At 49.0% G+C, this 26,207-nt stretch overlaps 1 protein-coding gene across 3 annotated transcripts in view; it reads left to right on the forward strand.

Moving 5' to 3' along the window:
* FXN (frataxin) overlaps positions 1-26,207 on the forward strand; it is a 110,422-nt gene that overhangs the window by 49,908 nt on the left and 34,307 nt on the right. For 2 of the 3 annotated variants that reach the window (XM_073652600.1, XM_073652620.1), the window contains one exon: positions 25,885-26,005. In XM_073652600.1, the coding sequence (XP_073508701.1) occupies positions 25,885-26,005 (121 nt within the window). Of the gene's footprint in view, positions 1-24,060; positions 24,124-25,884; positions 26,006-26,207 lie in introns of all 3 variants that reach the window. The other variant, XM_073652610.1, reaches the window with a different exon arrangement.

Here is a 26,207-nt window from a genome sequence, read left to right on the forward strand (position 1 = left end):
CAGGATTGCATCTCTTAGAAAACCCTCAAAGATGTTGCCCACAGTAGAGGTTAAACTTACCAGCCTATAAATTCCAGGCTCAGATATTGTCCCCTTCTTAAATATTGGTACCATATTTGCTGTGTGGCTATAAAGCTGGTGGGTGAGGACCCACTGCGCCACGGGCTGGGCTTACCCTGGAGGGATGTGACTAGGTGTCTACTGAGTCTTCATTAGAGCCTTTGGTGATGAGGATAGGCTGGGCTGCCGGTAAACACCAGGTACCACTCCAGGGCAGTCCCGAGACTGCAGCAGCAGACCGGAGGGTCAGAGGCACAGGTATCAGCAAAAACATGCAATGATTAAGACAGTCGCCTGAAATGCGTTTGCATACATTTTTAATGGTTTTTAGAGATGACATTGCGACTTCCTTTCTCTATTTTTGCACAATGAAGTATGGCTTTTAATAGAAGATCATAGAATCATAGAATGGTAGAGTTGGAGGGGACCTCCTGGGTCATCTGGTCCAACCCCCTGCTCAAAGCAGGATTCACTAAATCATCTCAGACAGATGTCTGTCCAGCCTCTGTTTGAAGACGTCCTTTGAAGGGGAACTCATCACCTCTCGTGGCAGCCTGTTCCACTCATTAATCACCCTAACGGTCAAAAAGTTTTTTCCAATATCTAATCTGTGTCTCCTCCCATTCAGTTTCATCCCATTGCTTCTAGTCTTTCCTTGTGCAAATGAGAATAAAGATGATCCTTCTTCAATGTGACAGCCCTTGAGATATTTGTAGACAGCTATTAAGTCTCCTCTCAGTCTTCTTTTTTGCAAGCTAAACATTCCCAAATCCTGTAACCGTTTCTCATAGGACATGGTTTGCAGACCGGACACCATTCTTGTCGCTCTTCTCTGAACTTGCTCCAGTTTGTCGATGTCTTTTTTAAAATGTGGTGCCCAAAACTGTACACAGTATTCCAGATGAGGTCTGACCAAAGAGGAGTAAAGTCCGATAATGACTTCACGTGATCTAGACTGTATGCTTCTGTTAATACATCCCAGAATTGTATTTGCCTTTTTTGCTGCTGCATCACAATGATGACTCATGTTCAGTCTATGATCTATTAGTATACCTAAGTCTTTTTCAGATGTACTGTTGCTTAGCTCTATTCCTCCCATTTTGTATATGCTTTTTTCATTTTTATTGCCCAGATGTAGTACTTTGCATTTTTCCCTGTTAAAAACCATTCTGTTAGTTACTGCCCACTGCTCCAGTTTATTTAGGTCTTTTTGAAGCCTCTCTCTCTCTTCTCTAGTGTTAGCTATCCCTCCTAGCTTTGTGTCATCAGCAAATTTAATCAGTTTACCCTCAATTCCTTCATCTAAATCATTGATAAAGATGTTGAACAATACAGGTCCCAGGACAGAGCCCTGTGGTACCCCACTTGAGACATTCATCCAACTGGATGTGAAGCCATTTACGACCACTATTTGAGTCCGATCACTAAGCCAGTTATGAATCCACCTAACAGTTGCCTTGTCCATTCCATACTTGGTCATTTTTTCAATAAGGATGGTGTGAGATACTTTGTCAAATGCTTTGCTAAAGTCAAGATATACTATATCTACAGCATTTCCCTGATCCACCCAGTCAGTGATTCTATCATAGAAGGAAATTAAGTTAGTCTGACATGACTTGTTAGTTACAAACCCATGCTGACTCTGGTTAATCACTTCATTCTTATCCAGGTACTTACATACATGTTGTTTAATAATTTGTTCAAAGATCTTTCCCTGTATAGAAGTCAGACTCACCGGCCTATAGTTCCCTGGGTCCACCTTCTGCCCCTTTTTGAAGATAGGAACAACATTTGCTCTTCTCCAGTCTTCTGGGACTTCTCCTGTTCTCCAAGAATTTTCAAAGATTATGGAGAGTGGTTCTAAAAATTCTTCTATGATCTCCTTCAGTACTCTGGGGTGTAATTCACCTGGAGACTTGAACTCATTTATGTTAGCTAAATATTCCCTCACAATCTCTCTGTTTACAGATAACTTGGATTCTTCTATTCCTTTAATAGGACAGTGAAGATCAGTTGATGTTACATTTTCTTTCTGAGAGAAAACAGATGCAAAATAGGAATTAAAAAGTTCGGCCTTCTCAACATCCTTTCTTACCATTTCACCATTTTCATCCTGTAAAAATCCTATAGCATCTTTGACTTTTCTTTTACTTTTGACATTCTGAAGCTGGATCACTGTTTTTTGCTTCTGCCTACTTCTCGCTGCATTACAAGTCTCCGTGCATGGATCTTCTTATGGCTGAGCTGACTTTTATTCGTACTCCCATGACAGCACCACGAGAGAGAGGATCCGCCCATCATGGACAGGAAACCTACAGGTTAAAAAGGGCGGCACCTCTCTCCCGCCTCAGTTTAGGTTTCCTGTCCATGATGGGAGACCTATCAGGTACCTGCAGGAGGAATATTGGAGCGGTCTCTTGCCCAGAGGGATAGACAGGGTACCTGGAGCGGTGAAGCTCCTCCCCTGGTCGGTCCTCTTCTTCCTGGAGACGCCACGGCAGGGCTCATTGGGGCACCTCCGTGTGTGTTGCGGTCAGCGTGGCATCCCCTCGCTGGAGCCGGATGGTCCGCTGTGTGTGTGTGGAACCGCATGTGGGTAAGCCTTTCCCCCCCACTTTACTACAAGAGATCGGGGCCGCGCCGGCGGGGAACGTGTCAGGCGCGGCCCTGTTGCGGCGGGCCTATGACGTATTTCCTGTGTGCCAGCCTCCACCGGAAGTGGGCGCAGTTCGCGCGCGGCCAGGAAGTACGGGCCGCATGCGAGCAGTGGGGACGCCGGAGCCCGGAACAGTATGGGCGTCCCGCAAGTACTGCTACATGCAGTGTTCTGCCCACCCCGGGGAGGGGGGAGGAGAAAAAGAGCCCCCCCCCCGTAAGGAAAAAAAAAACGTCCACACAGGTACCTGCATGGCCAGTATAAAATAGGCCTGGTTACATGCAGAGGTGCTTCCCAGCCCTTTTGATTTTTCATAACAATGGGAGATACGCAGGAGCTTTCACCTCAGCAAGAAAAACTGCTTCAGGAGCAGCCCTCTGGGGAGCCCTCTCAACAGGCGGTGCAACGTCGTTCCCGGACCGGGTCCAGCCGTTCGACTAAGAGGTTCACCTCTAAGAGCAGGAAGGAAGGTCCTGTCGTTCGGCGTGATCCTCCGCCGGTTAAGAAGGATTCCTCTGCTTCTACGGTACCGCATATGCCAGGGGGTAAGTGGAATCTTCGTGAAAGTTCTACTAATTGCTCCCCTTTTTTCTTCTCTGTCTATGAAATCTTTCAGAGCAAGAAATGTTTGTTTAAATCAAAGCATAAAGAATGTGCCCTATGCAGAAGCCCGCTCCCTAATGCATATATTAAAAAATTGTGGCCGCCTTGTATTGACAAGGTGATGGTGGAAGAAACCCCGGGGTTTTCTTTGGGCCCAAAAACTCTAATGAAAGAAGAAGTAAGCAAGGCTTTGCGAGAGAATTCTGAGGTCAGGCATTCCCCTCAGGACCCTCGACCAGGCTCAGATTCTGACATCTCAGAAATTTCTTCCTCTTCCCTATCCTCCTCTGATAGCGAATCTGAGAGTCAATGTTTTCCTTTAAATGAGGTGGATGCCTTGGTGAAAGCTGTCCTTTCTACTATGGGCATTGTGGACACTAGACCAGAGAAGTCCCTGGAGGATATTATGTTTGGAGGTTTAGGTCAAAGAAAGAAAAGATCCTTTCCCGTGAATATAAAGATTAAGGATCTCATTGAAAGAGAGTGGCAAAAGCCGGACAGAAAGGGCAGCATCCCTCCCTCTTTCAAAAGGAGGTATCCGTTTGATGATACCGCATGCTCCTCCTGGTCAAAGGCACCAAGGCTTGATGTGGCCATTGCTAAAGCATCAAAAAAGGCTTCCCTCCCCTTCGATGACATGGGAGCTTTAAGAGACCCCCTGGAAAGATGAGCAGATACCTTTTTAAAGGGTACCTGTGAGACCACTACAGGAGCCCTGAAACCAGCAGTGGCTGCCACCTGCACATCCAGAGCCCTGATGGTCTGGCTGGAACAGCTGGACAACCAATTGAAAGAGGGTGTCTCCAGAAAGGAGATTATTTCTTCTCTCCCCCTAGTCCAGGGTGCAGCGGCCTTTCTTGCTGACGCATCTGCGGACGCAGACTAGCAGCGAAATCGTCAGCTCTTTCAAATGCTGCTTGGCGAGTCCTTTGGCTAAAATGCTGGCCTGGAGATGTACAAACAAAATCTAGACTCTGTACAATTCCTTGTGAGGGTGAATATCTTTTCGGCCAAACCATGGATGATCTGTTGGAAAAAGCAGGAGATCCTAAGAAGGGCTTTCCGTCTGTACCTCTACCCTCTTTTAAAAATCCTTTCGGAAAAAGAAGTTTGTCCGTAGACGATTCTTTAGAGAACAGGAGAAATTCGAGAAAGAGGTTGCAAAGGTAGAGGCCTACTCTTTGGGTCTTCTTCCAGAGATGAGCGGAAGCCAGGGGAATCACAATCCACCCAGGTGGGAGGGAGATTGTCATTGTTTTTTCCGGCTTGGGAACGTATTTCACATAGCAGTTGGATTTTAGGCCTAATTAGGTTTGGTCTTAAATTTCAATTTCAAGCCCTTCCTTACAGGAGATTCGTAATTGTTCCCTCTAGTTCCTCCCCAGAGCGGCAGGCTGCCCTCATATCGGAAATACAAGACCTAACAAAGAAAAACGTCCTGATTGAGGTTCCGAAAACAGAAGAAGGAGACGGATTCCACTCCTCGCTCTTCTTGGTTGTAGCGCCGGCGTCCCTGCCCTCTGCTAGGCAGGGACGCTGTTCCCCTCACCTCTCTGCTCCGTGCCCGGCGTCCTCCTCCCGCTCTGCTGGCAGCGCGCGCTCCTTCCCGGCCACTGTGCTTAGGGCGCGCGCGCTCTCCCTCCCTCTTAAAGGGGCCGCGCGCGCCGTCCTAAGGAGTCCCCGGCCAATGGCCGGAGGACTTCACCATATATAAGGCACCTCCTCCAAAATGGAGGTGCCCGAGCAATGTTGTTGCACTGTTCACTACTCTGCTTCAGCCCTCAGGTCCCGTTGCCAGTTACCTGCCAGATACCTGCCAGATTCCTGCCAGCTTGCTGTCTTATTCCTGCCTGATATTCTGCTACCTGCCTGCTAGCCTGAGGTCCGACGGTCTGCCTTACTACTCCTGTCAGTCTGTCTAAGGACCAGCTTGCCCGCTCACCTGGGAGCGCACATCAACTACCTGCCTGCTTGCCTGAGGTCCGACGGTCTGCCTTCCAACTCTTGTCAGTCTGTCTATGGACCAGCTTGCCCGCTCACCTGGGAGCGCACATCTGCTACCTGCCTGCTAGCCTACCTGGAGGCTCTGCTGTCACGTGCTGTGACCACCTGCCTGTCCAGTGACTCCTGCCCGCTCACCTGGGAGCGCTCATCTGCTGCCTGTCTGCTATCCTACCTGGAGGCTCTGCCGTCACGTGCTGTGACCACCCGCCTGTCCAGAGACTTCTGCCCGCTCACCTGGGAGCGCTCATCTGCCGCCTGTCTGTTGGTCTTCCTGGAGGCTCCGCCGTCACATGCTGTGACCACCCGTTTATCCAGAGACTCTCGCCTGCTCACCTGGGAGCTCACGTCTACCATCAGCCGCCACAGGTCGTACCAACCCTTTACCCAGAGACTGCCCCGGTCACTTGCCATGACCATCTGCCCGTTCACCCAGAGACTGCCCCGGTCACTTGCCATGACCATCTGCCCGTTCACCCAGAGACTGCCCCGGTCACTTGCCGTGACCATCTGCCCGTTCACCCAGAGACTGCCCCGGTCACTTGCCGTGACCATCTGCCCGTTCACCCAGAGACTGCCCCGGTCACTTGCCGTGACCATCTGCCCGTTCACCCAGAGACTGCCCCGGTCACTTGCCGTGACCATCTGCCCGTTCATCCAGAGACTGCCCCGGTCACTTGCCGTGACCTCCTACCCGTTCTTCTAGAGACTGTCCCGGTCACCTGCTGTGACTGCCTGCCTGGTCGCCACCCGCTCCCTTACAAGGACCGCCCCCTTGTATAGTAGCTCAGAGGTTCCGCCTCCCAGACCCGTTACAGTTTGCTCGGGCCATGGAACCCGGTGGCACCCAAGCTCCCTCGCTCTCGGACCTGTGTCATGAACTGTCCCGTCAGAGGTCCCAACAGGAGTCCATCCTGGGTCACCTGTGGAATGTCAATTCTCGCCTGGACACTCTGACTGCTCCGCCAGCAACCTCCGCCAGTGCCATGACTCGCAATCTGGCAGCTCCGCTGTCCACTAATACCATGGTATCCTACCCCGGACCCCGGCTTTCTGCACCTCCTCGCTTCGGAGGCGACTCCGCCCAGGCTCGGGGCTTCATAAATCAGTGCACCCTGCACTTTGAACTCCTGTCCCACCAGTTTAACTCCGACCGGGCCAAAATTGCCTTCATCATGTCCCATCTCACCGGGGAGGCCCTGGCCAGGCTAAATCCTCTATGGGAGAGAGGAGACCCCCTGGTGTCCGACTTGCCTGCCTTTCTCATGGCTTTCCGGAAAGTCTTCGACGAACCCGGACGGAAGACCTCATCCGCATCATCACTGCTACGCCTCCGTCAGGGAAGTCTCACCGTGGGCCAATATGCCATACGGTTCCGTACCCTTGCCTCGGAGCTGGCCTGGGATAACGACGCTCTGGTATCCGTCTTCTGGGAGGGTCTGTCCGGCCGTATTAAAGATGAACTTGCCGGTCGGGACATTCCTACCACTCTCGATGACCTAATAACTCTTGCCACCCGGATTGACCTACGGTTCCAGGAGCGTGCCAAAGAGGTCACCCGTGAGAGGAGGTTTCCACGTCTAGCTCCTACTTTTCAGAAATCCGTCTCTCCCCAGGTACACTCTCCTGAGCCTATGCAGGTCGACCAGACCAAGATGGTCAAAACCCGTCAGGACTTGCGCCGTGCCGAGGGGAGCTGCTTCTACTGTGGCAATAAGGAGCACCGGATCCGTGCCTGCCCGGAGAGGTCGGGAAACGCCTGTGTCTAGGTTCGCTCAGAGAGGTCGACCTAGACAAGAATAAATCCTCTCCATCTCTGCTGCTGTCAGTCTCAATCGTCTGCGGGGAGAACCGTTATTTCGAACTAGCCCAACTTGACTCTGGAGCAGCCGGGAATCTTATTTCACAGTCCCTGGTAGAGAAATACCGCATCCCCACCAAACCTCTGGCTGTACCCTTGTCTGTTGCTGCCATGGATGGGGGTCTCTTACCACGCCCCATCCAACTCATCACCGAATCCATTACTCTGCAGGTGGGAATGCTGCATTCTGAAAGTATCTCCTTTCATGTTCTGCCTGGACTCTCTCACGCCCTCTTGCTAGGTCTACCTTGGCTCCAGAGACATGCACCCGTGCTTGACTGGCAGACCGGAGAAGTCCTTCGCTGGGGACAGGACTGCCATAAGACCTGTCTGGTTCCCGTCCATCCCGTCCGTCCTTCTCCTACCCCAGCTAATCTACCTGGACTTCCGATTCCTTATTGGTCTTATGCTGATGTCTTTAATAAAAAGGAGGCAGAGACACTACCCCCTCATAGGACAGTCGTATGGTCTATCGACCTGTTACCTGGTACTACTCCTCCCCGTGGGCGTATTTATCCATTATCCGCTGCTGAGACCCGGTCGATGTCCGAATATATTGAGGAGAATCTGGCCAGGGGATTCATCCGGAAATCTACCTCCCCGGCGGGAGCAGGCTTCTTTTTCGTCAAAAAGAAGGACGGCTCTCTCCGTCCCTGTATAGACTATAGAGGCCTTAACCAGATCACGGTGAAGAATAAGTACCCCCTTCCGCTCATTCCGGAGTTATTTGATCGTCTGAGGGGGGCTAGAATCTTCACCAAACTGGACCTCCGTGGGGCGTACAACCTGGTTCGTATCCGTCAGGGGGATGAATGGAAGACGGCATTCAATACCCGGGACGGCCACTATGAATATCTGGTAATGCCCTTTGGTCTCTGTAACGCTCCTGCCGTCTTTCAAGAGTTGGTCAATGACATCTTCCGGGACCTTCTCTACTCCTGCGTAGTGGTGTACCTGGACGACATCTTGGTCTTCTCTCCGGATCTCCAGACTCACCGGAGGGACGTTCGTCAGGTCCTGCTCAGGCTCAGGCAGAATCACCTCTTCGCTAAATACGAGAAGTGCCTCTTTGAGCAGACCTCGCTTCCGTTTTTGGGCTACATTATTTCTCAGACCGGCCTACGAATGGATCCAGAGAAACTGTCTGCCATCGAGAAATGGCCTCGACCGGAGGGGTTGAAGGCCATTCAGCGGTTCCTGGGCTTCGCCAACTACTACCGCCTCTTCATACCGCACTTCTCTTCCCGGACTGCCCCAATTTCCGCGCTCACCCGTAAGGGTACTAATCCCAAAGAGTGGCCGCCCGAAGCAGAGGAGGCCTTTCTTTCCTTAAAACAGGCCTTCTCTTCCGCCCCGGTGCTGCATCGCCCGGACGGCAACAAGCAGTTCTTCCTGGAAGTTGACGCCTCCTCCTCTGGAGCCGGAGCGGTACTTACTCAAAAATCATCTTCCGTGAGGATGGTAACTTGCGGCTTCTTCTCTAAACTCTTCTCCTCCTCAGAGCGCAATTATTCCATAGGAGACCGAGAGTTATTGGCCATCAAACTGGCATTGGAGGAGTGGCGTTACCTGCTCGAGGGGGCTCTTCACCCGGTAATAATTTACACTGACCACAAGAACTTGGCTTACCTCCAGCATGCCCAGAGACTTAACCCGCGCCAAGCCCGGTGGTCCTTGTTTTTTGCTCGCTTTGATTTTGTTCTTCATTTTCGCCCGGCTGACAAAAACGTCAAGGCGGACGCCTTGTCTCGATCCTTTCTGGTGTCTGATCTCGAGGAAGATCCGAAACACATCATCGATCCCGCCAGAGTAATGCAGGTGGCTCCCGTGAGTCTAAATCGTCTCCCTCCCAGAAAGACGTTCGTATCAGTACCTGATCGGGAGAAGATCCTTCACTGGGGTCACTCGTCTAAACTGGCTGGCCACGCCGGTCAGAAAAAGACCCTCCAGCTTATTACCCGGCACTACTGGTGGCCTACCCTGCACAAGGATGTAATAGACTTTGTTTCTGCCTGTGTGTCCTGCGCCCGCAACAAGGTTCCGAGACATCTGCCAGCCGGTCGCCTCCTTCCGCTTTCTGTACCTGCTGCCCCCTGGCAGCATATAGCATTGGACTTCATAACTGACCTCCCAGTCTCTGCCGGTTGTACGGTCATTTGGGTGGTCGCTGACCGCTTCTCCAAGATGGCTCATTTCGTTCCCCTGCCAGGCCTCCCGTCTGCACCCGAGCTAGCTAAAGACTTTATTCGTCACATCTTTCGTCTTCATGGCCTGCCCCTCCACATCGTGTCGGATCGTGGGGTACAGTTCACCTCACGCTTCTGGAGAGCCACTTGTAAACTGCTAGACGTCACCCTGGACTTCTCTTCCGCTTACCACCCACAGTCCAATGGTCAAGTGGAGCGGATCAATCAGAACCTGACCAGTTACCTCCGGCACTTCGTTAATGCCCATCATTCAGACTGGGTGGATCTCCTACCATGGGCCGAGTTCTCTTATAACAATCACGAGAGCGAATCCTCCTCCAAATCCCCGTTTTTTGTAGTCTTCGGTCAGCATCCTCGGATTCCTTTTCCTGTCTCCACCTCTGTGGACAACCCGGCTGCGGAATCTCTCGTTAGCAAATTTTCCTCCATTTGGGAGAGTACCCGATCCGACACTCCTTCAGTCGTCCGAACGGATGAAAAGACACGCTGACAAAAAACGCCTGGATCCTCCACAATTTCGTCCCGGAGATAAAGTCTGGCTCTCATCTAAATATGTCCGACTCAAGATACCTTCTTACAAGTTAGGGCCTCGGTTCATCGGTCCTCTGGAGGTCATCAGTCAGATCAACCCGGTGGCCTATAAATTGAAACTCCCGGCCAACTTACGGATCCCTAACTCCTTCCATGTATCTCTCCTCAAACCTGTGGTACTTAACTCTTTTTCCAAGTCTACAGGTACGCCTCCTGCTCCGGTTTCTGCTGAGGACGAGTTTGAGGTAGAGAACATTCTTGCCACCAAAAGGGTAAGAGGAAAGACCTTTTTTCTAGTAGATTGGAAGGGGTTTGGTCCTGAGGAGAGAACGTGGGAGCCCCGGGAGAACATCCATGCCCCGCTCATCCTTGCTAAATTTCTGTCTGGCCTAAAAAAGGGGGGGCCTAAAGGGGGGGGTACTGTAGCGCCGGCGTCCCTGCCCTCTGCTAGGCAGGGACGCTGTTCCCCTCACCTCTCTGCTCCGTGCCCGGCGTCCTCCTCCCGCTCTGCTGGCAGCGCGCGCTCCTTCCCGGCCACTGTGCTTAGGGCGCGCGCGCGCTCTCCCTCCCTCTTAAAGGGGCCGCGCGCCGTCCTAAGGAGTCCCCGGCCAATGGCCGGAGGACTTCACCATATATAAGGCACCTCCTCCAAAATGGAGGTGCCCGAGCAATGTTGTTGCATTGTTCACTACTCTGCTTCAGCCCTCAGGTCCCGTTGCCAGTTACCTGCCAGATACCTGCCAGATTCCTGCCAGCTTGCTGTCTTATTCCTGCCTGATATTCTGCTACCTGCCTGCTAGCCTGAGGTCCGACGGTCTGCCTTACTACTCCTGTCAGTCTGTCTAAGGACCAGCTTGCCCGCTCACCTGGGAGCGCACATCAACTACCTGCCTGCTTGCCTGAGGTCCGACGGTCTGCCTTCCAACTCTTGTCAGTCTGTCTATGGACCAGCTTGCCCGCTCACCTGGGAGCGCACATCTGCTACCTGCCTGCTAGCCTACCTGGAGGCTCTGCCGTCACGTGCTGTGACCACCTGCCTGTCCAGTGACTCCTGCCCGCTCACCTGGGAGCGCTCATCTGCTGCCTGTCTGCTAGCCTACCTGGAGGCTCTGCCGTCACGTGCTGTGACCACCCGCCTGTCCAGAGACTTCTGCCCGCTCACCTGGGAGCGCTCATCTGCCGCCTGTCTGTTGGTCTTCCTGGAGGCTCCGCCGTCACATGCTGTGACCACCCGTTTATCCAGAGACTCTCGCCTGCTCACCTGGGAGCTCACGTCTACCATCAGCCGCCACAGGTCGTACCAACCCTTTACCCAGAGACTGCCCCGGTCACTTGCCGTGACCATCTGCCCGTTCACCCAGAGACTGCCCCGGTCACTTGCCGTGACTATCTGCCCGTTCACCCAGAGACTGCCCCGGTCACTTGCCGTGACCATCTGCCCGTTCATCCAGAGACTGCCCCGGTCACTTGCCGTGACCTCCTGCCCGTTCTTCTAGAGACTGTCCCGGTCACCTGCTGTGACTGCCTGCCTGGTCGCCACCCGCTCCCTTACAAGGACCGCCCCCTTGTATAGTAGCTCAGAGGTTCTGCCTCCCAGACCCGTTACATTGGTTCCCAATCCGGATGAGTGTTTCAGGACTATCATAAATTTAAAATCCTTAAATAGGTTTCTTAGAATAGACACCTTCAAAATGGAATCGTTAAAAACAATAATAAGATTGCTTTTTCCCGACTGTTATATGGTAGTCCTGGATCTTAAAGATGCTTATTACCATGTCCCCATTCATAGGGATTATCAAAAGTATTTAAGATTAGCCATCGAAATTAAAGGGGTGGTAAAGCACTACCAGTATACCGCTCTTCCCTTTGGGTTGGCTATAGCCCCAAGAGTTTTTACTAAACTGGTGGCAGAAGTGATGGCCCACATAAGAGAAAAAGATATTTTAATATTCCCGTACCTCGATGATTTCCTTATAGTGGGGAATTCCTTTGCACAATGCGAGGCCCACCTTCAGGTAACAATTTCTGTCCTACAAGACCTAGGTTGGTTTCTAAATCTAGAAAAATCTAGGTTGACTTCACAAAAAGCCCAACAGTTCCTGGGGGTCATTTTAGATTCAGATAGGCAGTTATGTTATTTATCAGATGAGAAAATTGCAAAAATTCAGGGACTAGTGAAACATTGTATGGATAGACCCTCCATGACACTGCGCAAAGCCATGTCTTTAATGGGGACCCAGACCTCAAGTTTTTCGGCAGTGCGCTGGTCCCAATTTCATTCAAGGGCTCTTCAATGGGATGTGTTATATAATGACTCAATCCTAGATGGACATCTAGACCGGGAGTTTACATTGGGCCTTCGCTCCTTACAATCCCTTCGCTGGTGGTTAGTTTACACTAATATTTCTAGGGGAGTCCCTTGGGAAAGTAAACCTACGACAGTTTTAACTACAGATGCAAGTGCTACAGGTTGGGGAGCTCATTTTGAAAACAGCTTAATTCAGGGAACCTGGTCAGAAAATGAGGTACAGTTTTCCTCGAATGTTAAGGAGCTTTTGGCGGTTGATTATGCGCTCAATGGGTTCCTTGTATATTTACAGGGCCAGGATGTCCGTATACTCTCGGACAATCAAGTCTCAGTAGCGTATATAAATCATCAAGGGGGGACCCGTTCAAGAGACTTAATAAGAGTAGCAGACAGACTTCTTCAGAAAGCAGAAGATCATTTTCTCTCCCTTTCTGCGGTTCATCTAAGAGGAAAAGAAAACATCAGGGCAGATTTTCTCAGCCGCAATTCCCTAAAAGAAGGAGAATGGTCCTTGAACCCTGAAATATTCTCCAAGATCGTGGCAATGTGGGGTCTTCCAGCAGTGGACTTGTTCGCGACGAAGTCCAGTCGGAAGGTGAAAACATTTTGTTCTCTAAACCCCAGAAAAAAGCCCCTGGCGGTGGATGCCTTCATGATTCCCTGGGAGTTTCCTTTGGCGTACGCCTTCCCTCCTATGGTCCTGCTTCCGTCAGTCCTAAGATAGATCAGGACAGACGAAGCCAGAATGATCCTCATATGCCCCTTTGGGCCCAAGAGGCCATGGTTCTCTTGTCTCCGCAGGATGTCAATATCAGACCCCTGGATCCTTCCGGAAATCCCGGACCTTCTTACTCAGGGTCCAGTTTCCCATCCTCCAGCTCCAAATCTCCATTTAACGGCATGGAATTTGAAAGGGCACTGTTAACCAGCAAAGGGTTTTCCTCAAATTTGGTAAACACACTCTCTTAAGTAGCAGAAAACCTGTTACTACCCGCATCTATGCTAGAACTTGGAGAAAACTCCTATCCTTTGCAGAATTCAAACTAGAGGATGGGATCCCTATTGGGAAGATACTAGTGTTCCTACAGCGGGGTTTAGCATGGGGTCTAACCACTAATACTTTGAAGGTACAAGTTTCGGCTTTAGGAGCCTTATTTGTGTTGGATATAGCAGCAAATTATTGGGTAGCACGGTTTATAAAGGCCTCTTTCAGATGTAGACCTATCATTAAATCCAAACCCTCTCCCTGGGATTTAAACCTGGTCATAAATGCCTTGACTAACCCCCCCTTAGAACCTCTAGATTCAGCCACCCATAAAATTATTTTTCTTAAAACATCCCTGTTAGTGGCCCTGACTTCGGCCAGAAGAGTAAGTGACATACAGGCCTTTTCTATATCTCCACCATTTACCCAAATTATGGATGATAGAATTGTGTTAAAGCCTGATCCAGCTTTTCTCCCAAAAGTAGTCTCACGGTTTCATAGAACTCAGGAGGTAAATCTTCCAACCTTTTGTTTCCCCCCTAAAAATCAGAAAGAGGAGAAACTACATACATTAGATGTTAGAAGGTGCATGCTTAAATATCTGGAGGTTTCACACAGTTTTAGGAAAGATAGTTCCCTATTTATATGCCATCAGGGGGCTAGAAGGGGTTGTAAAGCTTCAAAATCCACAATTGCGAGGTGGATTAGAGAGGCCATCTCCCTCGCCTACTCCTTGGGGGATAGGGAAGTAGGGAAGTACCGGAAGGGTTGAGAGCACACTCCACCAGAGCAGTAGCAACTTCCTGGGCCGAGAAGACGGGTGTTTCCATCGAATACATATGTAAGGCTGCTGCTACCTGGTCTTCTCCCTCCACCTTCTATAGGCATTATAGATTGGATTTGGGTGACTCTTCTGATCTCACCTTTGGGAGAAGGGTGCTTCAAGCGGTGGTCCCTGCCTAATCTCCTTTCGTCTCTGTAATTCTCTTGTGGTGCTGTCATGGGAGTACGAATAAAGCCTTAGTTACTTACAGGTAACGGGATTTTTCGGAGCCCATGACAGCACCCTTATATTCCCTCCCTACACTGGTGTTTTTGCACTCCCGTAGAGTTATTTTTTCTTTTTTGCACCTTCGGGGGAAGTTACTTAAAGTAATTGGTTTAAGATGAATTTGTTTTGTTGTTATTAACCTTGGTGGTCCTCTCATGCTCTGTTAACTAAACTGAGGCGGGAGAGAGGTGCCGCCCTTTTTAACCTGTAGGTTTCCTGTCCATGATGGGCTTATCCTCTCTCTCGTGGTGCTGTCATGGGCTCCAAAAAATCCCGTTACCGGTAAGTAACTAAGGCTTTTTGCCTTTTTGATTATATACATGTCATCCACTTTGCTGGAACTGTTATACGCTGTAATATGTTTTGTTTTGTTTTTTTTGCATGAAAATATGCAGCAGAACTTAGACTAAATGAGTGCGTCTCAAACTCAGATGCAGTAGCTGGTTGTAAGTGAGGTGAGGATAGGGAGGCAGTTATCATAGAAGGGATCATATGCTGCACAGTCTTTCCTGGGAAGGGTGAGGAAAGTACAGTATGGCTACCGGGGGACATGAGATTTTGAAACCAGGAAACTCCTTTAATGCTTGCAACCTCTGCTGCTTCTCTGCAACTCAAATGTGAAATCAGTCAGTAAGGATTTAGGGCGCTTTTACATGGCGATATTTTTCATCAGTATTTGTTAACAGATGCCAGGAGTGAATCCAAAACACAGAAGAGGTGAAAGTGTTTGTTATTATTTTTCTCTGTGTTTGTTCCTCTCTGGTTGTTAGCTTACAAATGTAACAAATTTACTGATGTAAATTACTGCCCAAAATACTCACTGTGTGAATGAGGAAGCTGCGTGTAATACTGTAATATAAGTCCTTATTCCGAGGATGAGTGCACACTTGCAGGTGCTGTAATGCTTGTCTTCTCTGCTCCATCATACTCCCCAGAGCAGGAGCAACCCTGGGGCAAAACTGCTGGAGGCAGATATCCACACGTATCACTCAGTGACCTTGATGGACCCCTACTCCCAAACAAAATGAATCAGACAGAAGCATACAAAATAAATACACGAAACATTGCAATTGGATGTCAAACGTTCTCAACTTTATTTAAATTCACATGGCACCGAAAATAGCACAACCCCCGACTCACAAAGAGTCACCCTCCAGCACTCAGGAGAGGAAAAACCCCTGTGGAGGAAACCTCTAGGAAACCATGGCTGGAGGATTGTCCTTCCCTTGGGCTTAGAGAGATGGTGCCGACATAATAGTTTTAGAACTTGTACATTTTACCAGGTTTACAGAGAGAAACATAAATATAGACTATAAATGTGATAAACTGGATGTGGGGGAGATCTGACTGCGATATCTGCCACCACATTGAGTGCTAGAATGAATTTGGTTGATCGGATTGCCCAGATGGATGGACCTGGATCTGTTAATGAGAAATGGTACAAATCTCAAGACGTTGGACACTCGTTTACAGTTCGTTATAGATAATTCCTTATTCCTCCTCGTCCCTCCCCCTTTCCCCTGCCCTCTTCGCCCTCCTTGCCCTCTCTGCCCTCTCCTTGCCCCTCTTCCTTCCTCCTTGCCCCTCTTCCTTCCTCCTTGCCCCTCTTCCTTCCTCCTTGCCCCTCTTCCTTCCTCCTCGCCCCTCTTCCTTCCTCCTCGCCCCTCTTCCTTCCTCCTCGCCCCTCTTCCTTCCTCCTCGCCCCTCTTCCTTCCTCCTCGCCCCTCTTCCTTCCTCCTCGCCCCTCTTCCTTCCTCCTCACCTCACCCAATTTATCACCCATTAAAGATATAGATCCATCCATGAACACCCATAGGAGAGCAGTTCTATGTAGAGGGTAACAGAAGGGGATCCTGTGCTAGGTACCTCTCTGTTACCTTCCCATGTCCTCTGGGTGTCTAAAGCAGACAACCCCTTTCCCTGCTAGAACCTCCAAATTAGACCAAGGTCGGCACATTACCTGGGGTGGTCAATCTCAAGGTCCTCTGCATCAGTAATGGCGCTGATCATGGCAGAGCGCTGTTCTTTTATGGAATCTTCTTTATGACACTTGTTTATCATCTCATAACAGTTGTCATGGTTACTACAGGGGCTATTACTGATGTAGGGCCCAAGTAGTAACCCTTTCATCATTGGTAATTTGCTTTCACTGTAGAGGCAAATAACTGCACTTGTTACCAAGCAGGCTCCTTATCATTATGGCTTCCTTTGGGCACCATAAGAAATACAGATGACAGATTAAATGTGCAAGTTTTTCAGGAGTGTTTTGCACTTTTTATATCCAGTGATTGGTCTTATAACTAGCACATTACAAAGGAAAAAAATTAAGAGGAAATTACTTGTAAAATAATATTATAGGGAATTGCATTTGAAGCATTTTTCTAATGTACATTCTACATAGTTGCATAGTTATATAGGTTGAAAAAAGACCTAGGACCATAAAGTTCAAAGTATCTTCAAAGTTATGCATTTTCTATTACTAGATTATTTATAACTCACAATATTCTGTTTTGTTAAAGTATCCAGACCTTTTTTAAATTCTGCTATAGTGTCTGCCATTACTACCTCTTGTGGTCGTCATTCCACATGCTGACTGCTCTAACTGTAAAGAACCCTTTCCTATTTAGCTGCCAGAATTAGTCATCAGAAGCACATAACCTTGAAATATGCAGTGTTTATACACTACCCATTATAAAAGGGTCTAATGTGCTACTTATTACCATGTTTTAGCGAAGATACAAGACATACTTGTAAGAAGAGATGAAAAAGGTAATGGGGGATGGCATTAATTTATTGAGGAACTCTATATAACATAAAATATAAGCAAAAAAGAAGGGGAAGAATGGCCGGCACATCTATTCTTAGCCGTATTATAGCCACTCTTTTAAAAATGGTTATAGCCGTTTAAACGGTTGTTTCACCCTAAAGGAAGCTTTCAGCAAGCAGTACAGCTTACGGAATAACTGAGTGTGCCGTATATACAATGTTAGGATCTCGCTCTGCTTGTTGGTTGGAACAGTTGTCACTTAGAATGTGATTTGTGTTAAATTTGGTCATGTTCTCACTAGATTTCCATCCGCTTTACTCAGCAGAACATTGAGGGAAGATGATGAGAATCTATTCAGCACGTAACTGCAACTGTGGAAATCCCATACTTACAGTTACATGACAAAGTGGTGGAAAGTCGCTTTAATGGCTGCTGTCGGCCGGTGTAACTGCACCTTTCTCCTGTTCAAGATAATTGTTGAAGTCAGTATCTAGTAAAGATAACAGCCCATAGTCTGCAATGTTTACTGAACATCATATGGCACGCGTATTTGCTGCAGACATTTCTGCACCAATAATGTTTTCTTGGCAGGAAAATCGCCTTGATATTGCTGCGTTTTTTAAGAGATTTTTTCCCGTTCTTTAGAAAGGGTGAAAAACGCTGCAAAAATGCTGAAAGATTAGACGCTGCAGACATGAAACGGCTTCAAACCTGGTTTTCCATGAGATTTCAGAAATCTCGTTCACTTTTCTGGTACTATCAAACGTTTTTGGGATTATGGAGCCCTATATTACAAATATGTCCATCCCTCCAGCTGAAAGAAATTAACTTTTTCATGGAGGGAAATTTATATTTTACATTATGTCAATTCAGTTTTGTCTGTCAATGATGAGGTGAAGTTTGCAGCAATTTTTATTTAAAAATTGTGCCGAAAATATTTCACATTCACCACGCACTGGGTGGGCCTGTGTGCTTCCAAATGCCAGGGCTAAGTTTCCGTTCCAGTCCAGTCCTGTCCCCGAGTGTATCATGGTTTTATTTTCTGTAAAATTGGGAACAATTAGCAACTACCTTTTATAGGAGATGCTTTGCCTTTCTCTGGATTAATACTTCAGGAGAATCGGGTTGACCTAAACGGACTACATCTCTGCTATGGCTTCTGTGTATAATGGCCGCTACTGAAATTTGGCAGATTTGGAATGGTACACAATTTCAGCAATTAAAGGGGTTATCCACTTGGACAATCCATTGTTAAATGCTGTACTTTCCAGTGTAGAATAAAAAAATGCAGATTCTCGCCTCCCACATTGGTGCCATTCCACTGATATTAGCACATGTGGCATAACAATCAGTGGATGCTAATGGGTGAAGAGGTTCTCACATTTCCCTTGGACTTCTGAGTTTAGCCCAAGGGAAGTGTGAGCAAAGCAATCTATTAGGGGTTACTGACTGGCTGCAGTGCTCACGTGGCATAACAATGTCATTCGAGCCCTGAGAGAGTCGGCTCTGACATCGCTGATGCTGGAGGTATCTGTTATTTTTGTTTTATAATGGAGAATACAGTATTTAAGAAGAGTTTGTCCAAGTCCCTTTAATTTTCAATAGGGTCTATTACAGTTCTAGTTAAGTTTCTGTTGTTTTGATTGAACACAAGAATAGTGCTGCTTCCTAACATGTTCTCATTAGGGACAATGCTCGCAAGGGACAGAAAGCCCCAATGCAGATGTAAACAGAGCTTTGTCATTTTTTACCATGTAATATATATATATATCTCCAATGCCTACCATAGCAACCTGAACACATGAGATGCTACGCTGCAGACTGTAACATACCTGGCGGCGTCCTTGCATGGTGGTCCATCTCCCACTGTGCAAGAGGGCGCACTTGATCTCCTGTCCAGAATGTCTCTCTGGCTTCCCTCCATGCTGTCTGTTTGTGTCTGTTTCTGCTGCTTAAGGGCGGCGCCCGATCACTTCCTGCCTTTTGTACCTGCTGTGGGTCACACCCCTTGTGCGTCCTCAGCCTATTGCTGTCTGTCACTTGGTATATAGCTCAGCAGCTCCCTTCTATCCCTGCCTGAGCATAGTGTTTCCTTCAGTGTGTGCTTGCACTCTGAAGGTGCCAGGTCCCGTCTCTTGTCTCCTGCTTTTTGTATCAGTTCCCGTGTCTGAACTGAGTCCTGTATGTCTCCTGCTTTGCGGTATCAGCTCCCGTGTCTGAACTGTGTCCTGTATGTCTCCTGCTTTGCGGTATCAGCTCCCGTGTCTGAACTGAGTCCTGTATGTCTCCTGCTTTGCGGTATCAGCTCCCGTGTCTGAACTGACTCCTTTCTGTGTTCTCCTGTGTCTGGTCTGTCCTGTCTGAACACGCTCCTTGCCTGTTCGTTCCGCCTTCTAGTGGCCGATTTCCTAGACCCGCTCCTGCGTCTGGTCTGTCCTGTCTGAACACGCTCCTTGCCTGTTCGTTCCGCCTCTCTGGGGGCCGTATTCCCAGACCCGCTCCTGTATCCCTCTGCAGTGTCGGTCTCCTCCGTACACTCAGTTCCAGTCTGAACTCTCTCCTGTCCTTTACCTGTTTTGCCTCTATGTCCGTTCCCTTCCTTTTTCTGCAGAGTCTGTACTCGTACCTAACTCCTGCTTGTTGTCTCTGCAAGTACTGTGTGAGTATCTGGCTCTGTCTTTCCCTTCCTGTCTGTTCCGTGTGAACAGAGCCCTGTCCTCCCTGCTCAGCCTTGTCTGCACTCTAGCTGTGCTTGCCTGTAACCCTCTGCCTGTATTGTTCCTGAGTCCCGGTGTGTACTGGGTCCTATCCCGCCTGTGTTCCTTCCTGCTAGTGCCTCCCTGTCTGCACTCTAGCTGTGCTTGCCTTTACCCCCCTGCCTGCATACCCGCCTGCCTGCATACCAGTCGTGCCTGCCTATACCCTCCAGTCTGTGTGCCAGCCTACCAGCCTGTTCCTGTATTCCCCTGTGTGGGTCAACAGCCGTGTCCGGGGTCTGTCCTGGAGTAGCACCTGGTCCCTCTGCTCGGTTCCTCCTTGGTGCACTGGCGTCGTATGCCGTCGTGCGACCCTGGTCGGATCGGGTGAATACTTAGTCACGCCCCTCCAGGCATTCACTCTCCGGCACGGTCCAGTGGAATCACTACCAATCCCACGCACACGCCGCTTAGCCCGGGCGTGTGCATAACAGCATGCTCAGGCCATGGTTCCCGTTGAGCCCCACGGCCTTCGCTCTTTGAGAAGTTTTTCCAGCGAATACATGCATTAAAATAAAATAAATAAATTTTTTTTTCCCCCTTTAGCTGAGTTCCAGGCGAATTACGCACCCGTCCAGATGGATCTATCAGCTCTCGTTCCTGCGGATCCGCCACGTTACTATGGGGATCCAAGACAGTGTCGTGCATTTGTGGAGCAATGCATGCTACACTTTAAGGCCTACCCTCTCTATTTTCCTTCCGATTGGGCTAAAGTGGCCTTTATGATTGACTACCTAGCGGGTGATGCCTTGAAATGGGTCACCCCCCTATGGGAAGCATGGGATCCTGTCATCCTTGACCTGCAGGCCTTCCTGGTGGCCTTTCGTATGGTCTTCGAGGACCCTAACTCTGAAGCCCCTGCTGAAGCTTCACTTCCCAATATCCCAGAGCAGCCCCGACGGGTAATGTGTGTGGGTAGCGCAATAGTCCTCCAGCCCAATGAGACTACTGCCCACCCAGAATCCTCACAGGGTGACTACGCTTTCCGGAATACTTCTCTCAACCTCAAGAGGCAGTCCAGACGTGCTAGACTTAGAGGCAAGCCGTCACGCCAGGGTCTGTCCTCCCTGAGACCTCCTGACCCCAGCCCTGGAGTCCCTACTGAAGCTTCATCTCCCTGTATCCCGGAGAAACCCCAATGGGTAATGTGCGTGGGTAGTGCACCAGTTCTCCTGGCCGAAGAGACTTCTGCCCATCCAGACTCCACACAGGAGAACTTCCTGCACCCGGCATCAGATGCTTCTTTCTCTTTAACCGGTGTGCATGTCCAAGGATGCTCCAAAGCTGTGGTTACCTCAGAGTCTGTGCACCTCTACTACCTGGCGGAGGATCCCCTGTTGCCTCCTGAACCCTCCGGGATACCACTCGATGACAAATGGAGAGAGACTTCTCTACACCCGGTACTCAATACTTTGTCCGCTTCGTCCTGTGAGCCTGACAATGGGTACCCCAAAGTGGTAGTTACCTCCGAGTCTCTACACCCCTCCGACCAGGCGGAGGATCTCCAGTTGTCTCCTGAACCCTTCGGGGTGCTACCTGGTAGCGAAAGGACAGAGACTCTCCTATACTCTGTACCTGATACCTCGCTCGCTTCGTCCAGTGAGTCCAACTTAGTGTACTCCGAAGCAGAGGTTACTCCTGAGTCTCTACACCCCTCCGACCAGGCGGGGGACCTCCAGTTGTGTTCAGAATCCTTCGGGGTGCCACCTGGTGGTGAATGGACAGAGACTTTCCTATATCCTGGATCTGATACCTCGCTTGCTTCGTCCAGTGAGTCCGACCTAGTGTACTCTGAAGCAGAGGTTACCCGTGAGTCTCTACACCCCTCTGACCAGGCGGAGGACCGCCAGCTGTCTCCAGAACCCTTCGGGGTGCCACCTGGTGGTGAATGGACAGAGACTTTCCTATTCTCGGTACCCGATACCTCGCCTGCTTCCTCCAGTGAGTCCGACCTAGTGTACTCTGAAGCAGAGGTTACCCGTGAGTCTCTACACCCCTCTGACCAGGCGGAGGACCGCCAGCTGTCTCCAGAACCCTTCGGGGTGCCACCTGGTGGTGAATGGACAGAGACTTTCCTATACTCGGTACCCGATACCTCGCCTGCTTCCTCCAGTGAGTCCGACCTAGTGTACTCTGAAGCAGTTGTTTTCTCTGAGCCTCTGCACTCTTCTGACCCGGCGGAGGACCTCCAGTTGTTTCCTGAATCCTCCGGGATACCACCAGATAACAAAGAGACAGTGACTTTTCCTCATTATGTACGTGATAACCCGTCTATTTCTTCCTGTGAGCTTGACAAGATGTACCTCGAAGCAGAGATTACCCTTAAGTCTCTGTCCCCCTCCAACCCAGTGAACGACTGGCCTTCGAATTCCCTGCGGAAGATTCTGGCAGGCCTGAAGAAGAGGGGGCGTAAGGGGGGAGGTACTGTAACATACCTGGCGGCGTCCTTGCATGGTGGTCCATCTCCCACTGTGCAAGAGGGCGCACTTGATCTCCTGTCCAGAATGTCTCTCTGGCTTCCCTCCATGCTGTCTGTTTGTGTCTGTTTCTGCTGCTTAAGGGCGGCGCCCGATCACTTCCTGCCTTTTGTACCTGCTGTGGGTCACACCCCTTGTGCGTCCTCAGCCTATTGCTGTCTGTCACTTGGTATATAGCTCAGCAGCTCCCTTCTATCCCTGCCTGAGCATAGTGTTTCCTTCAGTGTGTGCTTGCACTCTGAAGGTGCCAGGTCCCGTCTCTTGTCTCCTGCTTTTTGTATCAGTTCCCGTGTCTGAACTGAGTCCTGTATGTCTCCTGCTTTGCGGTATCAGCTCCCGTGTCTGAACTGTGTCCTGTATGTCTCCTGCTTTGCGGTATCAGCTCCCGTGTCTGAACTGAGTCCTGTATGTCTCCTGCTTTGCGGTATCAGCTCCCGTGTCTGAACTGACTCCTTTCTGTGTTCTCCTGTGTCTGGTCTGTCCTGTCTGAACACGCTCCTTGCCTGTTCGTTCCGCCTTCTAGTGGCCGATTTCCTAGACCCGCTCCTGCGTCTGGTCTGTCCTGTCTGAACACGCTCCTTGCCTGTTCGTTCTGCCTCTCTGGGGGCCGTATTCCCAGACCCGCTCCTGTATCCCTCTGCAGTGTCGGTCTCCTCCGTACACTCAGTTCCAGTCTGAACTCTCTCCTGTCCTTTACCTGTTTTGCCTCTATGTCCGTTCCCTTCCTTTTTCTGCAGAGTCTGTACTCGTACCTAACTCCTGCTTGTTGTCTCTGCAAGTACTGTGTGAGTATCTGGCTCTGTCTTTCCCTTCCTGTCTGTTCCGTGTGAACAGAGCCCTGTCCTCCCTGCTCAGCCTTGTCTGCACTCTAGCTGTGCTTGCCTGTAACCCTCTGCCTGTATTGTTCCTGAGTCCCGGTGTGTACTGGGTCCTATCCCGCCTGTGTTCCTTCCTGCTAGTGCCTCCCTGTCTGCACTCTAGCTGTGCTTGCCTTTACCCCCCTGCCTGCATACCCGCCTGCCTGCATACCAGTCGTGCCTGCCTATACCCTCCAGTCTGTGTGCCAGCCTACCAGCCTGTTCCTGTATTCCCCTGTGTGGGTCAACAGCCGTGTCCGGGGTCTGTCCTGGAGTAGCACCTGGTCCCTCTGCTCGGTTCCTCCTTGGTGCACTGGCGTCGTATGCCGTCGTGCGACCCTGGTCGGATCGGGTGAATACTTAGTCACGCCCCTCCAGGCATTCACTCTCCGGCACGGTCCAGTGGAATCACTACCAATCCCACGCACACGCCGCTTAGCCCGGGCGTGTGCATAACACATGTTCAAACATTCATTTACAGTTAAAGGTGGTTGGCCTTACACGGGGTCATTAACATCAGAGCGGTGGGATTCCAACTCTTCCGTTAGTCAGCTGTTTTCAGCTTCAGTGCTGGCTACCTCTAAACTGTGAATGGGGTTAGAATTGATTACGAGCTGAGTTGCTGTTATGGCTCCGTTCACTGTTCTATATGGTCACTGCTCAAAACGGCTGATCAGTGTGGGTGTTGGAAGTTAGACCCCCATACACTCAAAAACTGCATATGCAAGGTATAATGTAAAGTACACAAGTCCGATTAGTTTTCAGAGCTGCTATTATTTACTTGTAGTAAGCAATCCAACAAGATAGTTTGGGGGTCATGGAGATCTCAAGGATAGGGAATGGGTGTGCAATCGCGCACCTTGTTCAACGTTTCGGGGGCAAGCTTGATGAAGTTCTGATGAAAATAATTAATTAAACCCAGTCATTTTTTCTCTTACAGTGGGGAAAATAAGTATTTGATGCACTGCCGATTTTGCAAGTTTTTTCTACAAAGAATGGAGAGGTCTGTAATTTTTATCTTAGGTACACTTCAACTGCAAGAGACAGAAACTAAAAAAAATTCAGAAAATCACATTGTATGATTTTTACATAATTAATATGCATTTTATTGCATGAAATAAGTATTTGATACAATAGAAAAACAGAACTTAATATTTGGTTCAGAAATCTTTGTTTGCAATTACAGAGATCAGACGTTTTGTGCAGTTCTTGACCAAGTTTGCACATACTGCAGCAGGGATTTTGGCCCACTCCTCCATACAGATCTTCTCCAGATCTCTCAGGTTTCGGGGCTGTCGCTGGGCAACATTGAGTTTCAGCTTCCTCCAAAGATTTTCTATTGGGTTCAGGTCTGGAGACTGGCTAGGCCACTCCAGGACCTTGAAATGCTTCTTATGGAGCCACTCCTTAGTTTCCCTGGCTGTGTGTTTCGGGTCATTGTCATGCTAGAAGACCCAGCCACCACCCATCTTCAATGATCTTACTAAGGGAAGGAGGTTGTTGGCCAAAATCTCGCGATACATGACCACATCCATGGTCCCTTCAATACGATGCAGTCGTCCTGTCCCTTTTGCAGAAAAGCACCCCCAAAGTATGATGTTTCCCCACATGCTTCACGGTTCGGACGGTGTTCATGAGGTTGTTTTCATCCTTCTTCCTCCTAACACGGCGAGTGGAGTTGATACCAAAAAGTTCTATTTTGATCTTATCTGACCACATGACAGTCTCCCATGCCTCCTTTGGATCATCCAGATGGTCATTGATGACCTTCAAATGGGCCTGGACATGTGCTAGCATGAACAGGGGAACCTTGTGTGCCCTGCAGGATTTTAATCCATGACTGCGTAGTGTGTTAATAACGGTAATGTTTGAGACTGTGGTCCCAGCTCTCTTCAGGTCATTGACTAGGTATTCCCATGTAGTTCTGGACTGATTCCTGACCTTTCTCAGACTCATCCTTACCCCACGAAGCGAGATCTTGCATGGAGCCCCAAACCGAAGAAGAAGTAATCTTGTATTTCTTTCAGTTGTACGAACAGTTGTTGCCTTCTCAACAAGCTGCTTGCCTATTGTCCTGTAGCCCATCCCAGCCTTGTGCAGGTCTACCACTTTGTCCCTGGTATCCTGTCCCTAGACAGCTCTTTGGTCTTGGCCATGGTGGAGAGGTTGGAGTGTGATTTGAGTGTGTGAGGACAGGTGACGAGTTCAAACAGGTGGAATTAATACATGTAATGAGTGCAGAGTAAGAGGGCTTTTTAAAGAAAAACTAACAGCTCTGTGAGAGCCAGAATTCTTGCTGGTTGGTAGGTGATCAAATACTTATTTCATGCAATTTAATTATTTAAAAATGCTTATATTCCCCACTGTATGTGGAAAAAAAATAGACGTCTGAATGAGCCCCTAGACTATGTTCACACAGTTTCTTTACGTGGATTTTCCTGCAAGAGAAATCTGTCTTGGAATCTTGTAGCCTTTTCTTTGCCACATGGTTTATGTATGGTCCTTTTTCTTCTTGCTTCTAGTTTATTGGCCTCAAGAATTAATATGTTGCTTTCTTTAACACATTGAAAAAAAGCACCATGATCGAGTTTTTCTATTGAAATCAGCTGGAAGTAATATGAAAAAAATGTGGGACAATACCAATAACATCCCGCAGAAATATGAAAGGGAGATTCTAGAGACGGTGGGCTTTTTTTAAGGAATTTTTTTTCTGTTTGTTGCCTTACTGCTTTATGCCTATATTAAACATGTTTTTTATTCGTAGTACTTTGGATGAAACTACCTATGAAAGGTTGGCAGCAGATACATTGTATTCCCTGGCAGAATTTTTTGAGGATCTGGCCGATCAACCATTCACACCAAGTGATTATGATGTTTCCTTTGGGGTATGTACCATATTTTATTATCTTCTCTTTAGGGTGTTTACGAAAATATCGGTCATTGTTTCTTCAACTTATGTTCAACTTTATCTTTTTATGTTCTCTTCTCTGGGTATACAATTACAGGGGTTGTCTCGCTAAGAGCTACTGTACATTCATTTATCATATTTAGGTTTATGAAGATCATATATAGTGCCTTGAAAAAGTA

This window comes from Phyllobates terribilis, unplaced genomic scaffold, assembly GCF_046119375.1.
Source record: "Phyllobates terribilis strain yellow unplaced genomic scaffold, ASM4611937v1 Scaffold_1__5_contigs__length_1240528914, whole genome shotgun sequence".
NCBI lineage: Eukaryota > Metazoa > Chordata > Amphibia > Anura > Dendrobatidae > Phyllobates > Phyllobates terribilis.